The 14,102-nt window shown below is 61.7% G+C and overlaps 1 protein-coding gene across 1 annotated transcript; it reads right to left on the reverse strand.

Moving 5' to 3' along the window:
- Nucleotides 1-10,085: 10,085 nt before the first annotated feature.
- Nucleotides 10,086-11,961, reverse strand: JRK (Jrk helix-turn-helix protein). Its single transcript, XM_004387416.2, has one exon. The coding sequence runs from the start codon at nucleotides 11,769-11,771 to the stop codon at nucleotides 10,086-10,088; it is 1,686 nt and encodes a 561-aa protein (XP_004387473.1). The 5' UTR covers nucleotides 11,772-11,961.
- Nucleotides 11,962-14,102: the final 2,141 nt, after the last annotated feature.

The following is a 14,102-nucleotide window of genomic DNA, read 5'->3' on the forward strand; positions in this document are numbered from 1 at the left end:
GGCGGGTGGGGGTGGAGGAGGCCCTGCTGCGTGCCTAGGATCTCCCTAAACCTCGGAACAGCCAGGGAGGGGATCACTGCCACCCCATTTTACAGATGAGGAAACTGAGGTGCACAGAGGATAAGTGGCGTGTCCAGAGGACCTGGCTGGGAAGCGAACGGCCGAGCGACTGCTAACCCAGGCTCATCCTGCCCCGAGGCCGGTCCTCGGCCTGCTGTCCACAGCGGTTCACAAGCTCCTTGACCTCAGTTCTTCAGCTACTCACGGTGTCCTGCCTCCAAGGTCCCCCACACTGGGCTCCCGCAGATGCCGGGCACCCCTGAGCACTGGACCGGCAGCCCCTTGAGGACAGGGACCCACGGGGAGGAGGCACTCCATGAATGGGGTGGGCCACCAGTCACCCTGGAGAAGGGTTCCCTCTCACCCTACCCACCTGCCTAGGAGAGCTGCTGTCCCTCCCCAAGGCCACTTTGCCCAGCCTCTTGCCAGCAGGGTCCCTGGGTGGGTGTGGGGGCACTGGACAGCTGGCCTGAGACTTGGTCCTGGAGTCACCCCAACCTCCTGGCTGGGCCCAGAAGGACAGAGGGAGCCCGGAGGCCAGCGGCAGAGGGTGCGCAGCCACAGATCAGCCCCTCATAGAGGCGCCCAAGGACATTGCTTGTTTTCCCTTGTTTCTAATTAAAAAGAACTAGTCAGAGGAGTGACATGTTTATGGAGAGTGCCAGAAGACATATTGCTCCGCTTTATTAATAAAAGGAAAGGGGCAAACAGATTCCCACTCTGCCGGGGACTGCGGTGGAGCCTTGTTCTCGCAGAGGTGGGTGGGAGCCCGAGCCGCTTCCTAAATTAACTATTCACTGGGCTTTTCTTCTGGCCCCTCTCCCCCGCCCCCACCCCCGTTTTCCATTTTTGCCCGGCAGTGTGTAATCCCCGTGCAGCTCCCGCCCACCTCCCCTCCCCCGTGACAGGCCACAGAGATGCTGAGGCTGCGGTGGGGAGGGGCCTCACAGACAGGAGGGGGCAGACTGGGCTCAGGACCCAGGAGCATGGGTCCCCAGCCAGGCTCCTCTGCCAATCGAGAGGGATTGCCTCAGCTCCCCGCAGTCCCGTCCTTTTCTCTGGCCTCGGTGGTCTTATCTGGAGAATGGGAGCGTGAAGCCAGGCCGCCTTTGTTCCTCCTGGCCAGTGGCCCAGGGCTGTGAGGGCAGTGTTGGCAAAGAGTGCTCACCCAGGGAAGGGAACCTCCTGCATGGGCCCCGCTCAGCCTCCCAGCACCCCCAGCTCTCTGTCCCCAAACAGCCTGCAGGATCCCCACCTCGCTACCCCCTCATTGCAGCGATGCTAACGGCCCCAAGACCAGGGTTTCATCAAGGAGAGAGCTTATTTCTGCAAAGTTGATGGCCACTCCCCAGGTGATCCAGCCCACAGTCACTTGCCTCTGTGGGGGAGGGCCTGGGGAGGCGGTCCACACCACTGGCCTCTCTCTGGGCACACAGCAGGATAGGCCAGCATCTCCCGAGGTTGCCCTGGGGTGGTCAGTTAACTGTGATGGGGGAGAAGGGCCTGGCCTGGACAGGACCACAGGAGAGCCCTCCAGTGGACACTGTGTGTGGTCTTGTTTGCTCTTAAGACCTTCATCTGACTGGATCAGGCCCACCCACCTTAGGGAGGCTGCTCTGTTTTACTTGAGGTGAGCTGGCTGATGTTCATCACGTGTAAATGCCTTCACAGCACCATCTAGACGAGTGTTTAGCTAACACCTGGACACACAGCCCAGCCACGCAGACACTCAGAATTCACCATCACAGGGCTTCAGCCCCATTCCTGAGGGTCCCACTGGTCCTGGTATTTGACCCTGGGCCCCTGGCGGGGGAGGAATAAAGGCAGCACACTCCCATTGTCCAGATAAGACCACCGAGGCCAGAGAAAAGGACATGACCACGGGGAGCTGAGGTGACCCCTCCTGGTGTGGGAGAGGAGCCTGGGTGAGCGGGAGGCGCCTCTCCTTCAGTACCTCAGACAGAGCCGTGCGGCGCAGGCCCACCCTGCACACACGGGACATCGCCCCTGAGGGGAACTGCGTTCCCTTCCCAGGGCGCTACCACCCCCTCTGGGATGTCGTCCCCTTTGTTCTCACTGGTCCCTTCTGCCCCCAACCTCACCCCCAGGAAGCCTTCTCTGCACCCCAGGCCCTGGGCGCAGCACAGACACCGAGCTGAGATCCCTGCAGTGAAGAGGCCGCTGGCCCCAGCTGGTGACCGGAGAGGCCCGAGTCCAGGTTCCCCCCTCCCCGCGAGTGACGGTCAGAGCCCCCGTGGTCTCTGAGGGTGGAGCCTGGAGTGGGGGGAATCTCAGGCCAGTCCCTGCGAGCCCCTGCCCCACTTAGGAGGAAGGCAGCACCCTATATACCCTCCCAGGAGCCATCTGGGCAGGGTGGGAGCCCAGCCTAGGGGAGCCAGCTCTGATTGCTCACACCTCCTCCCCGACTGCAGTGAGTCAGCTCGCGGCCACCATCCACCCTCGGCCACTCAGCCACCCCCAGCCACCCCCGTGGCTGACTGTCACCCAGAGCACCTGGAGCTCCTCAGTGCTGGAGTGTGAGGGGGTGGAAGGGGAGCAGGGCCGGGGAGGGCATTGAGTCACACGTGGGGGAGGACGCAGGGGAGGAGGACGGCAGGTGTGCTTGGCTTTTCTAGGTTAACAGCACAGCTCACACGGGGCTCCGTGGTCCCTGGTCTCATCTTCCTCAGGATCCACCGAAGACAGGCAGGGTGAGCGCTCAGCCTGAGACCAGGATCAGGGCTCACTCGGTGTGTGACCAGGGTCAGGGCCCAGCCTGTGACCAGGATCAGGGCTCAGTGTGTGACCAGGGTCAGGGCTCTGCATGTGACCCGAAATCAGGGCCCAGCCTGTGACCAGGATCATGGCTCAGCATGTGACCAGGGTCAGGGCTCAGCATGGGACCAGGGCTCAGCGTGGGACCAGAGATCAGGGCTCAGTGTTGGGGCCAGGGTCAGGGCTCAGTGTGTGACCAGGGATCAGGGCTCAGGACTCAGCATGTGACCAGGGCTCAGGGCGCAGTGTGAGACCAGGGATCAGGCCTCAGCGTGGGACCAGGGTCAGGGCTCTACATGTGACCAGAGATCAGGGCCCAGCCTGTGACCAGGATCAGGGCTCAGCGTGGGACCAGGGATCAGGGCTCAGCGTTGGGGCCAGGGTCAGGGCTCAGTGTGTGACCAGAGATTTGGAGGGAGGCCTGTGTGTGTCCTTTCTCCCACATTGTGACCTCAGTGAGCCCTGATCCTTCTCGGGTGCCTGACCCAGGGCCTTGCCTCACTCTGATGTTTGAGCTGGGGCTCCCCGGACCCCATCCGGTGATACACCCCAGAGGAAGAAGGTCTCTAACTTCTGCGCTGTGCCCACCCCTGCCATCCCCGCATACACCGAGCCATGGGGCTTCCCTAGAGAAGCCACCTCCATCCACCCAGAGCTTGAGAGCTTTCCCCATGGGTGTGGGAACTGGAGGCCCCGGACTCTCGCTGGCTGCAGCCCCCGCAGTGAGGCTGGTGCCCTCCAGAAGCCCTGAGGGAATGGGGCTCCTTGGCCTCTGCCGGCTCCGAGCCCTAGACCCTTGGGCGGGCCCTGTGCCCTCCAGCCCCCCACTGGGGGCCAGCTGCTTCCTTTCCATCCCAGGAGGCCTCGCATCCCCTCTTTCCTGGGGATCCATCTTCCTGCAGGGCTACTCCCTGGCCTTTGCTCACTCACTCACTTCCTCCATGAGGCCCTCCTGCCCAACAGGCCCTCATTGCTCCAGGTTATTGTCATCCAGACAGACAGCTGCTCAGTCAATGTCCCCTGCAGAGGTCTAGTCGGGCCACCTGCACTCCCTACTGCATCCAGCAGAGGGCGCTGTGCAGCCCAGCAAAGAACACACAAAGCCCCATGGTCTGGGGGTCTCAGAGGCCTGGCATCATCCACACCCACTGGCACATGTCCCCCGTCCCCACACTGGGAGAGTCTCTCTCTCCCCTTGGGGTCTAGAGGGAGTGACAACCATGCCTCACAGTCCGGCCTCCTCCGACGCCCAGTGCAGAGGCTGCCCATGGTGGGCTGTGACGAGTTACAGGACTCCTGCCCACGGGGTCAAACCTGGACCTGGGCAGTCTGCGCCCAATTCTGCTCTCTCAGGGTGGGGCCTGGGGTCCTGGAGTCCCAGCTCCATCTTGACAGCTGACACGGGGGTGCTCAGGGAGGCTAAGCAACATGCCCAGGTCACTAGGCCAGGAGTGGACAGGCCAGGGCTCAGAGGAGTGACAGAATGGATGAGGGAATGAATGAATGAACAAATGAGAGAGCAAATAAATGCGGGCATAAACAGACGAGTGAGTGAGGAGTCCTCAGATCTCTGAGAGGGCTCCAGGGCAGTCCTCAGGGACAAGTGATGGGATGTGGCCCAAAGCTGAATGCCCACTGGGCATGAGGCCCCCAGCCCGCATTTGGGTGGGGGGAGCAGAGCAGGGCCAGGCTGGGGACACCCCTCGGGGGGGCCTGGCGGTGGGAGGCCTGTGACTGGGGACGGGCCACCCCTGCCGGAGCAGTGGAGACACTCGCTGACATCACACAGGGCGAAGTCTTGGTCAGACGGGCCCGCAGGACGCTGGGAGCCGGGCTGGGAGGGCTCACCACCCTCCGCCTGTCTGGACCATGGCTTTGAACCGCTTTCAAACGGTTCAGTCATGGCCGACAGAAACAGGGCAACGTACGCGTTGCATAGCAACCAAATCTCCTGCCTGTTGGATTTTGACCCAAGTAGAAAACAGGCAGGAACCCTGGTGGCGCAGTGGTTAAGAGCTCAGCTGCTAACCAAAAGGTCGGCAGTTCGAATCCACCAGCTGCTCCCTGGAAACCCTATGGGGCAGTCCTACTGTCCTATAGCGTTGCTATGAGTCGGAATAGACTCGACGGCAATGGGTTTGCTTTCGGTGTTTTTAGGGAAGAGGCAGCAGTGCCCCGCTCAAAGCTGGCATCCGACCTCGCCGCTGTGAGTGTGTGTCAGCCTCCACAGTCCTGCCAGTAACCCCATCTCCCGCATCAGGCTCCCCCACACGCTGCCCTGGTTTCCACTGGCCCTGGTCTGGACGTGCCTCCCCCACCTCTGACCCTGCACACCCAGCAGGGGAGGTGGCGGGAAGCAGCCGAGTCTTGGGACCAGGAGTCGGGGACCTCTGGCCAGGATGGAGCCCCCTGAGCGGGCAGGCTGTGTGCCCTTCTGTGGCCTCGGTTTCTCTGACTGTGCAGGGTGTGGGGAGGCCCAGACCCAGGCGCTGCAGAGCTGTGGGACCCCGGCAGGCCTTGCTCCTCTCCGTTCCTGGAGGACAAGTTGCCTCCCACCCACCCCACGCCCCCACGCGCGGGGCAGCCAGTGACAGGGAGCTAGAACCCGCTGTCAGGTGCACGGGGGCCGGGGGGGCGGGGCAGGAAGCAGCTTGAGTCAGGGGTCAAAAGGCCCCACGCTGGGCCCTCCACTCCTGGCTGTGCACCTCGGGCCCTCCTTCCTTCCTTCCTTCCTTCCTCCCTCCCTCTCCCTTCTCCCCAGTGCAGCAATGGTGACAGGTGTGACGCCAGGCAGTTACTCACCCATCACTGCTGACTCACCTCCCAGGTATCAAGGCCTCTTCAGCTCAGCGGAAGGAGGCCTTTGTGTCGAGAAGCGGATGCACGTCAGCGACCCCGAGGGAGCCAGGGGAGGGCCCCTCCTCAGAACGCCCCGTGTGTGCGAGGGGGCGGCCCTGGTGAACACTGACTGACCCCTGGGCCAGATGACTCGCATCCCTGGGGCTCTCAGCAGGCGGCCTGGCTGAACGCATTACCACTGAGAACGCGGCGGGCGCACAGGAGACCTGGCAAGGACACCTTGTGCCCTCGGTCACTCCAGCAGCACCCTGTGTTTCTGATCTAGCCCCCCTTTCCTCTGGCGGACTTCAGAGCACACCCCCCACACCAAGTCGTTTTAAATGGCGCAAACGGTTAAGTGCTCGACTGCTAGCCAAAAGGTCGGCTGTTTGAGTCCACCCAGAGGCACCTGGGAAGACAGGCCTGGCGGTCTGCTTCCGAAAAACCAGCCCTTGAAAACCCAACTCAGTGGCAACTAACAACATCTGACAGAGACTTCAAACCACAGCAAACATGCGTGTTAGGCCGCCAGCCTTAACACGGAGGCCCAAGCGTGTTCAATGTTCCTCGAGTGGCTGAAGACTGTCCTTTCTCAGCTGTTCAGGTCAAGCGTGGACTCAGCCGCGCGTGGCCTGTGGTTGATTCCCGGCGTCCTCCCATTCCGTGGCCACGAGGGTCTGGTGTTGGCCCGTGGAGGGGAGCCTGCTGAGCCCTCAGTGCCAGCACCACGCACTGAGGCCGGTGCTAACGCGCCTCCTGCCTCCTGGGGGGTGGTCTTGGAAACATCTGGGGTAATCAGCCAGCCGCCAAGGGCGAGGTGTCTAGTGAAGCCTCCGAGGGGACTGAGGTGACAGGAGCTGGCCGCGGAGAGGACAGGCAGGAACTCTCCAGGCTGAGGAGACACATGTGCAGAATCCCGGAGGCAGGATCCTGGGGAGGCCCAGGGGTGGAGAGGCGGCGGAAGGTTAGCAGCGGGTCTGGCAATGCCTGGGGAGGAAGGTGGGAGCCCTGGCTGCTGTGGGGCAGACTGACGGAGAGGGGGGCACACAGGGAGAAGCAGCCGGGGATGCAGACGGGGGATGGCAGGCTGGAGAACCCTGGTGGAAAACAGACACCTGACTGCAGGCTGCGCTCAAAACTTCGGGGGAGCCTGGTGAGAGGGGCAGGGTCAGCGCGGCTGTGCCTTCTATGCACATTAGAAGGGGCCCCCTATCACCTGAGGCTGGTGGTCCCTCAGAAAGGCCACGTGGCCAGCTCGAGGGGACACAGCTCACACTAGGGCCTGCTCAGCGCCCCCCCCCCCCGACTCCCATAACATCACCTTCTCCCTCTCCTCCTCTGGGGGCTTCCTGCTGTCACTGACCTTTCAGTCGCCCCCACGTCCTGATCACGAATCCCCTGGCCCGTGAGACTGATTTCCACAACTTGCACTCGGCCGGCCACGCTCATGGGGAAGGGCTGTGGGAGCCAGGGAGGGGGGAGGTGCAGAGAACTCTGGGGAGGAGGGAGGACGGCCCGAGAGGGTTTATACAGCAAAAGTGGGGACACAACCATCCCTTTGAAAGGCATCACAGTGACAGTTTGATCCCATTTATGAGCCGGGAAGCCAAGCCACCAGCCCACGGCACCAGTTAATGTCAGTAAATAAAATCCGATCAATAAGGAAACTCCATAAGCCCTTTACCACAGCTGGCGGCTGAGGGGCGGCTTGTCAGCCGAGGAAGGAGTGTGTCCCTTCAGAAGGGGAGGCACAGGGGTGCAGGCAGAGGGAGCACAGGGACAGCAGTGACCCCGGAAACAGCCCAGGCCACCGTGGCAGATGACAGGGAGCCAGGGTTCCTGGAGAGACGGGGCAGGAGGTTGAGGATTCCTGGCTGGAGGGCTGGTGGAAAGGGGGCGCTGTTCCTGCGGCCTCTTGGCTGCATCCAGGGGTGCACATTCACGTAGTGCCACCATAGTGCACGTGCTCACACACGCTTGGCACACCAACACACACTCGGCACACCAACACACACTCGGCACACCAACACACACTCGGCACACCAACACTCTCACATGCACACAAACCCATGCTGGGGCACACCAACACACGCTCGCATGCACACCAACACACGCTGCACACACCAACACACACTCAGCACACCAACACACACTCAGCACACCAACACTCTCACATGCACACAAACCCATGCTGGCGCACACCAACACACGCTCGCGTGCACACCAACACACGCTGCACACACCAACACACGCTCGCGTGCACATCAACACACACTTGCGCACACCAACACATGCTCAGATGCACAAAACATGCTCACACACACCAACACATGTTCATATTCACAGGAACATGCTTGTGCATGCCAACACACGCTCAGATGCACACCAATCTATGCTGGTGCACACCAACACACACTCACATACATACCAACCCATGCTGATGCACACCCACGTGTGCTAGTGCAGACCCACACACACTGGTGCACATCAACACACACTCACATGCACACCAACACACTTGGGCACACCAATACACACTCATGCACACCAACACACTCATGCACAGCACACTCAGATACACACCAACACAAGCTCACGTGCACAGTAACACACGTTTGTGCACAGGCTCACACACACCAAATGCTCACATGCACACCAGCACACATTCATAGGCACACCAACCCGTGGCACACACCAACATGCTCGTGCACACTCATATCACACATGTGCACACTCATGCACACCCTCACCTGTGCTTGCACGAACAACACAGTGGGCAGAGGGGACCTTCCATTACCTGGGCCTTTTGACAGCTAAGACAGAAGCTCCGGATTCCCTTCACTGTCTCAGCTGCAGTAAAGAGGGGGGTGAGGGCGTGCAGTGCGTGTGGGGTGAGGGCGTGCGGTGCATGTGGGGTGAGGGTGTGTGCTGTGTGGTATGAAGGGGCATACTGTGTGTCTTCTTGGCACACCTGAGCAGTCTCTAAGACGCTGAGCCCTGGGAAACACAGCACATGGGTGCACACGCTACCCCCGAGGCACAAAGAGGCTGACGGCAGAGCATCAGGACACAGAGGACGCAGGGCCAAGGCTCGGCAGAGGATTTATGACGACTGTGATGATGTCACCATCTTCACGCACACATGAAAGCAAGACACTCACGCTTCCACAGCACGGCTGTATTTCAGCGTCACCCTCTCGGCACTTGGGAAGATGAGGAGATGCAACCCAGCCATCTGCAAACCCAACGCCCTCCCTCAGTCCCGCTGACGCTCGCAGGCAAAGGCCTCGGGAACACAGCTGTCACGACGGGAACTCGGGCTGGAGCTCAAGGGCAAAGCAGTAGAAGAGCACAGAAAACACACCCATCCCGGACACTCGGGCCACTCTGCCGATACAGGGCTGCACGTGGTCACAGCTCCAAGCAGGCAATGACGCAGAGCTGAGCTAGCTCCTACAGGTGGCCCCCTTGCCCCCAGGCACCAGCAGTGTGCAGACAGCTGAGAGTGAGCTCAAACTCCGCTGGCAGCCTAAGCAGCGTGTCTTCTTGCTCCTCAGTGATTTCTGTGGAGACCTGGCAGAAATGTGTCAACCTGGCTGAACACCTGGCAGAAATGTGTCAACGGAAAGGCCGTGGTGCAGACTGTGGGGAATGTGGCCCCAGGCAGCAGCCCGCACAGAGCCCGACGCAGATGGGCCGGCAGGGCTGTCTCGGGGGATCTCCCCCAGAACGGCGGGGTCCAGCCCGACACCCCTGCTCTGGTGGGAAGCAGCGTCGCGTCCGCATGCAGCCTGCCAGCATCCCCGGGGTCAGACTCTGAGGGACAGGCTCTGTGGCCACATGGACTTACTTTCCAGATGATTCCAGCCACTGCCATCAGGTGGACTAAAGTGGGCACGTGTTGGTGTGCTGTGACCCCTGGGGACTCCCAGCCCCACAGCCTGCCCTTGGGCACCTCACTCAGGGGTGGCACCTGGAAGCAGGCCCAGCTCTCCGAGGGAAGGGAGGGGGACGTTGGGGGGCCCAGTGAGCCGGTGAGGTGCCTGCGGTACAGACGCTGCCAGCCCAGGAGCAGCTCTCCTCTCGTCTCCAGCCAGGCTCGGGGGCCCGGAACCGTAACGTGAGGACTCAGCCCCGCCCGTCCAGCCCCTGGCTCCAGCAGAGTGCAACGCTGGTGCCTTCCAGGTTTGGGTGAACTCTCCTCAATCATGTGATCTGACAGTAACACAGTAAAACCTCAGCTAACCGGATGACGCAAAGACGGACCGCTGAGTCACCGCGACTCTGCTCGGGCCAGCGCTCACCTTCCTGGCAGAGCCCTGCAGTGTCCTAGGGGCCTGCCACCTCAGGGAGCAGTCAGGGACACACACCCGCTCCAGCAGGAGCTCACAGGCGGCAACACGGGGCACGTGTCAGCTGTCGCTGTGCGCTGCCACAGACGTGGACGGCAGAGGGGTGCACGCGGAGGCCGTGCACACCCCAGAGCATTCCTGGGGCACTTCCGTCTTGACTGCAGCCCCGAGAGCGCTGTGCTTCCCCCTCGCCTGCCTCCGCCTCGCAAAGGCTGCATGGAGCACGTGCAGCTGGCCCAGCTCCTGGGGGGTGAAGCAGGGCTGTCTCTCTGCAAAGTCAAGGATGACGTTGAAGGAGGCGGCAGCCTTCTCCCAGATGCCCCTGCTCCCGCCTTCTGCGCCAGCTCCCTTGGCCTTTCCCGAATCACAGACCACCTGGGCCGGCTCTGCAGCGGCAACGCTGTGCTCAACCTCCTTCCCAGCTTCCGCCCGTTCTCCGCCCTCACTCTTCTGGAGCCTGCTGCTCGTGCGGGCCGGGCTGTCCTTCACAAGCTCGATAATGTGGGCCAGAGTCTTGCTCTGCAGCTGGGTCTGCGAGCGCTCGGCTCCCTCCTTCTCCGAGGAGCCGGTGGCAAACACGGCGGCAGGCCACAGCTTCCTCCACGCACGCCGCAGCACCGCGCTCGGGACGGCGCCCCAGGCACAGGCCACATTGAAGACAGCGTCGTGGATGCTGTGGCAGGTGTGGAAGTCCCGCAGGGTGACAGGGGGGTTGATGAAGCTCCTCATGAAGGCCCGCCGGACGCCCTGGTCCATGGGCTGGATCAGCGAGGACACGCCGGCGGGCAGGAAAATGCTGAAGATGTTGTCGGAGGCCAGCGTGGCCCCGGGCGGGTGTGCCCGCGCGCTGTCCAGCAGCAGGATGGCTTTGCCATCCTCGGGCAAGCCCACCGTCCGGAAGTGCTCCCTCACGGAGGGCACGAAGATGTGGTGGAACCAGTCGGAGAGGATCTCCTTGTCCACCCAGGCATGGCCCTGCGCCTGGTAGGCGATGGGCAGATGCTGGATGCCCTTGAGCGCCCGGGGGCCGCTGCACTTGCCAACCACCAGGGGCTTGACCTTGTGGGAGCCCGCGGCGTTGGCACACATGAGGACGGTCAGTCTGTCCTTGCTCTGCTTGAGGCCGGGTCCGGGGCCCCCCTCTGGCATGGGGTGGGGCAGGCAGTGCCAGAAAAGCCCCGTCTCGTCTGCATTGTACAGCTGCTCGGGGGAGAGCCCGTGCTCGGCCACCAGGCTTCGGAAGAACCCGCAGAACTGCTCGGCGGCCTGGCGGTCGGCCACCTGCTTCTCGCCGGACGCGTCCAGCTTCTTGATGCCGTGCCGGGCCTTGAAGCGCCAGAGCCAGCCGCCGGAGAAGACGCAGGGCTCGGTGAGCTGCATCTGCTCGTAGAAGTCCTTGGCCTTCTCGATGAGCATGGGGCCCGAGACGGGCACGCCCTCGGCACGCTTCACCAGGAACCACTCATACAGCACACGGTCCAGGTGCTCCAGCTTCGGCGTGTGCAGCGTGCGCCGGTGCTCCAGTGCCTGGTTGGAGTCGGAGTTGGCGAAGAAGCGCAGCAGCTGGGCCTTGTGGGCCTTGATGTCATAGAGGGTGGACATGCCCACGTTGTACTCCTGCATCAGCGCCTTGCGGCTCTCGCCCTTCTCCAGGCGCGCACAGATGTCAATCTTCTCCTTCAGGGTCAGCACCACCCGCTTCCGCTTCTCCCCCCGGCCCTTCCCGGCGGGCAGCTTGGAGGCCATGTGGGGGCCGGCCAGCCCCGGAGCAGAGGAGAAACGCCCGGCCGGGCTGCCGCGAGCCACCGCCCGTCCCGGTGGGCTTCTGGCCCCTCCTGCCCTGTCCTCCTGCTCCCCAACTTGCCCCAGGCTCTCTGACCCTCTGCCCGCCCAGCCACCGCTCCTGCCTGGCCCACACACCTCAGCTTCCCTGTCTCCCGTGCTCTGGCACGCGCAGCCTCGGCCCCTAGCCAAGGGGCTGCTCGAGGTCTTCTCTCCAGGACAGGTGTCCAGTGACACGCCGCCCTTGGACTCCTCTGCAGACAGTGGTGACAGCTCTCCCGACTCGGCCTGCAGCTTCTCCCCTCAAAGCAGACCAGGCAGCGGCCAGTCCCCAGTGGACGGGTTTCTGGTTTGTCCAGGTTCCCCTGTACCCGCTGAGGGTGACTCTCCAGGCCCAGAGTGTGGTCTCGAACACACAGCACTTTATGAACTAGAAAGCAGAAGGGGGAAGGGAAAGACAAAGGTCACGGAGGGGAGACCTCGGACATTCGGGAGCGTCGCCCGAGACAGAAGTGTCGCAGAGACAATGAACGCCGGCGACACACTGGTGCCGCCAGGACAGCAGCCCCAGCGACCCCGCGCCGCCCGGCGAAGAGGCCTGGCCCTGTCCCGCCGCTGAGCAGGACACACGGACACCAGGCAGCTCCCCCAGCCCACCTCCCTCCCAAGCCCTTGTTTTGGCTGCTTCTTCCGATGTCACGCAGTGGGAAAAGCCAGACTTCCTGTAAATGACACACAAAAATGGAGCCCTTTGGGGCCACGACCCAGGAGGAAAGGAAAATCCATTCAAACGTAGCCGGAGCCCCACAGACAGACCCTTATCTGCCACAAGTGGGCTGCGGGCACGTCCTTCCACCCTCCTGGGTCAGTTTCCCCGGAGGCTCTCACATTCTACTTTCCGAGCGTGGCTCCATGACGGGGCACTGCTTGCCCTTCGGGGCACAGAAGGACAATAAAGGCCACAATCCCCTCAAGGAGGCTTTCCCTAGGAAACCACCGCAGAGAAACAGAGGATACGCAGACCCCTGCGGAATCCCATGGGAGCTCGGGCAGGACCGCCTCTAAGCACAGAGGGAAGAGGCCCAGGGGCTTCCTGGAGGAGGCTCAGCAGCTGGGAGGGGCTGGCATGGCTGTTTTTGCGGCTCAACATGCAGACGTGTGCAGAGCGATCCAAGGTGCCCGCAGACCTTGCTGCGCGGCTCCCAAGACATAAAACTGCCCTTAAAAATGAAATTCAAGATTCTGCTGGCATCAAGACGTGAATTACAGCAACAACAAGACGAAATTCAGATAATAGTCGTGCAAACAATTTCAGCCGAAAAGGGAACACAGCCCTACACGGCGAGACAAGTGAAGGTGGGTTCCAGCCTTGCTACTTCAAGGGCAGCACGGATACCCTACGGCCTGTGAACATGGGTTCGGACATATTATTCCTCTGTCCCCAAGAGATACACGGAGAGTTGGGGGTTGGGGGGATAACAGGACAGAGATGGGGCCAGGGAGAAAAGCGAGAGGCATTCACCACCCACATCTCAACTCATTCCTGGGGGAAGGGAAGGGTACTTCCTTCAAAAAGACCCTGAGAAACTTAAGGGAAGGAGGTAAGAAACCACCTTTCCATGGTGGTGGTGCGTGTCGGGGGGATATCAGGGACAAATGTTCAAAAAACAAGTATTCTGGACACTGGGGCGGAGATGAATTTGAGAGTCTTGAGGGGCAAGAAAGATCAGGGGGTCCTTCAGTACCGGGCAGACACATCAGGAGCACGCATTTTACAGGGAGACTTTGCCTGGAGGAGGGCGCGGCAGTTACAAAAACAGATCCTTCTCTTTGTGGAGGAGGGTCCCAGACATTTGAGCGAAGGCAATGTGGAAGCAGTGACAAGTCTTGGGGTACTGAACAGGCTTGTCTGTAGGGTGCTTCTATCCCCGGGACCATGTTTGGGGGTAGAAGCTCAGTTTGGGGCCAGGACTAAAAAGAAAAAGAGCAGAGTCTCAGCGTGGTTTCTCTGGGGAAAAGCATCCCATGACTTGTTCTTGTCAAGCCCAGGAAAGATCCCGACTGGGGGCATCAAGGCCAAGCAGTGTTGAGGGGTCGGGTCGGGGAGTACACTCGATTTTGGGGAGCCCCAGGAAAGGATCTGGCGACTAGAAGTTCAGAGACAGATCCCAGGTTGAGGAGGGGCAGGGGCGGGAAGCAGAGGATTTTCGAGGGCCTCCAAGCCCAAAGCTCGGGGGGCGGTGAGTCCCCGCGGGATACGGTTTCCCTCCCCGGGAGGGGGCGCTGCTGCCCGGG

This window comes from Trichechus manatus, unplaced genomic scaffold (assembly GCF_000243295.1).
Source record: "Trichechus manatus latirostris isolate Lorelei unplaced genomic scaffold, TriManLat1.0 scaffold00185, whole genome shotgun sequence".
NCBI lineage: Eukaryota > Metazoa > Chordata > Mammalia > Sirenia > Trichechidae > Trichechus > Trichechus manatus.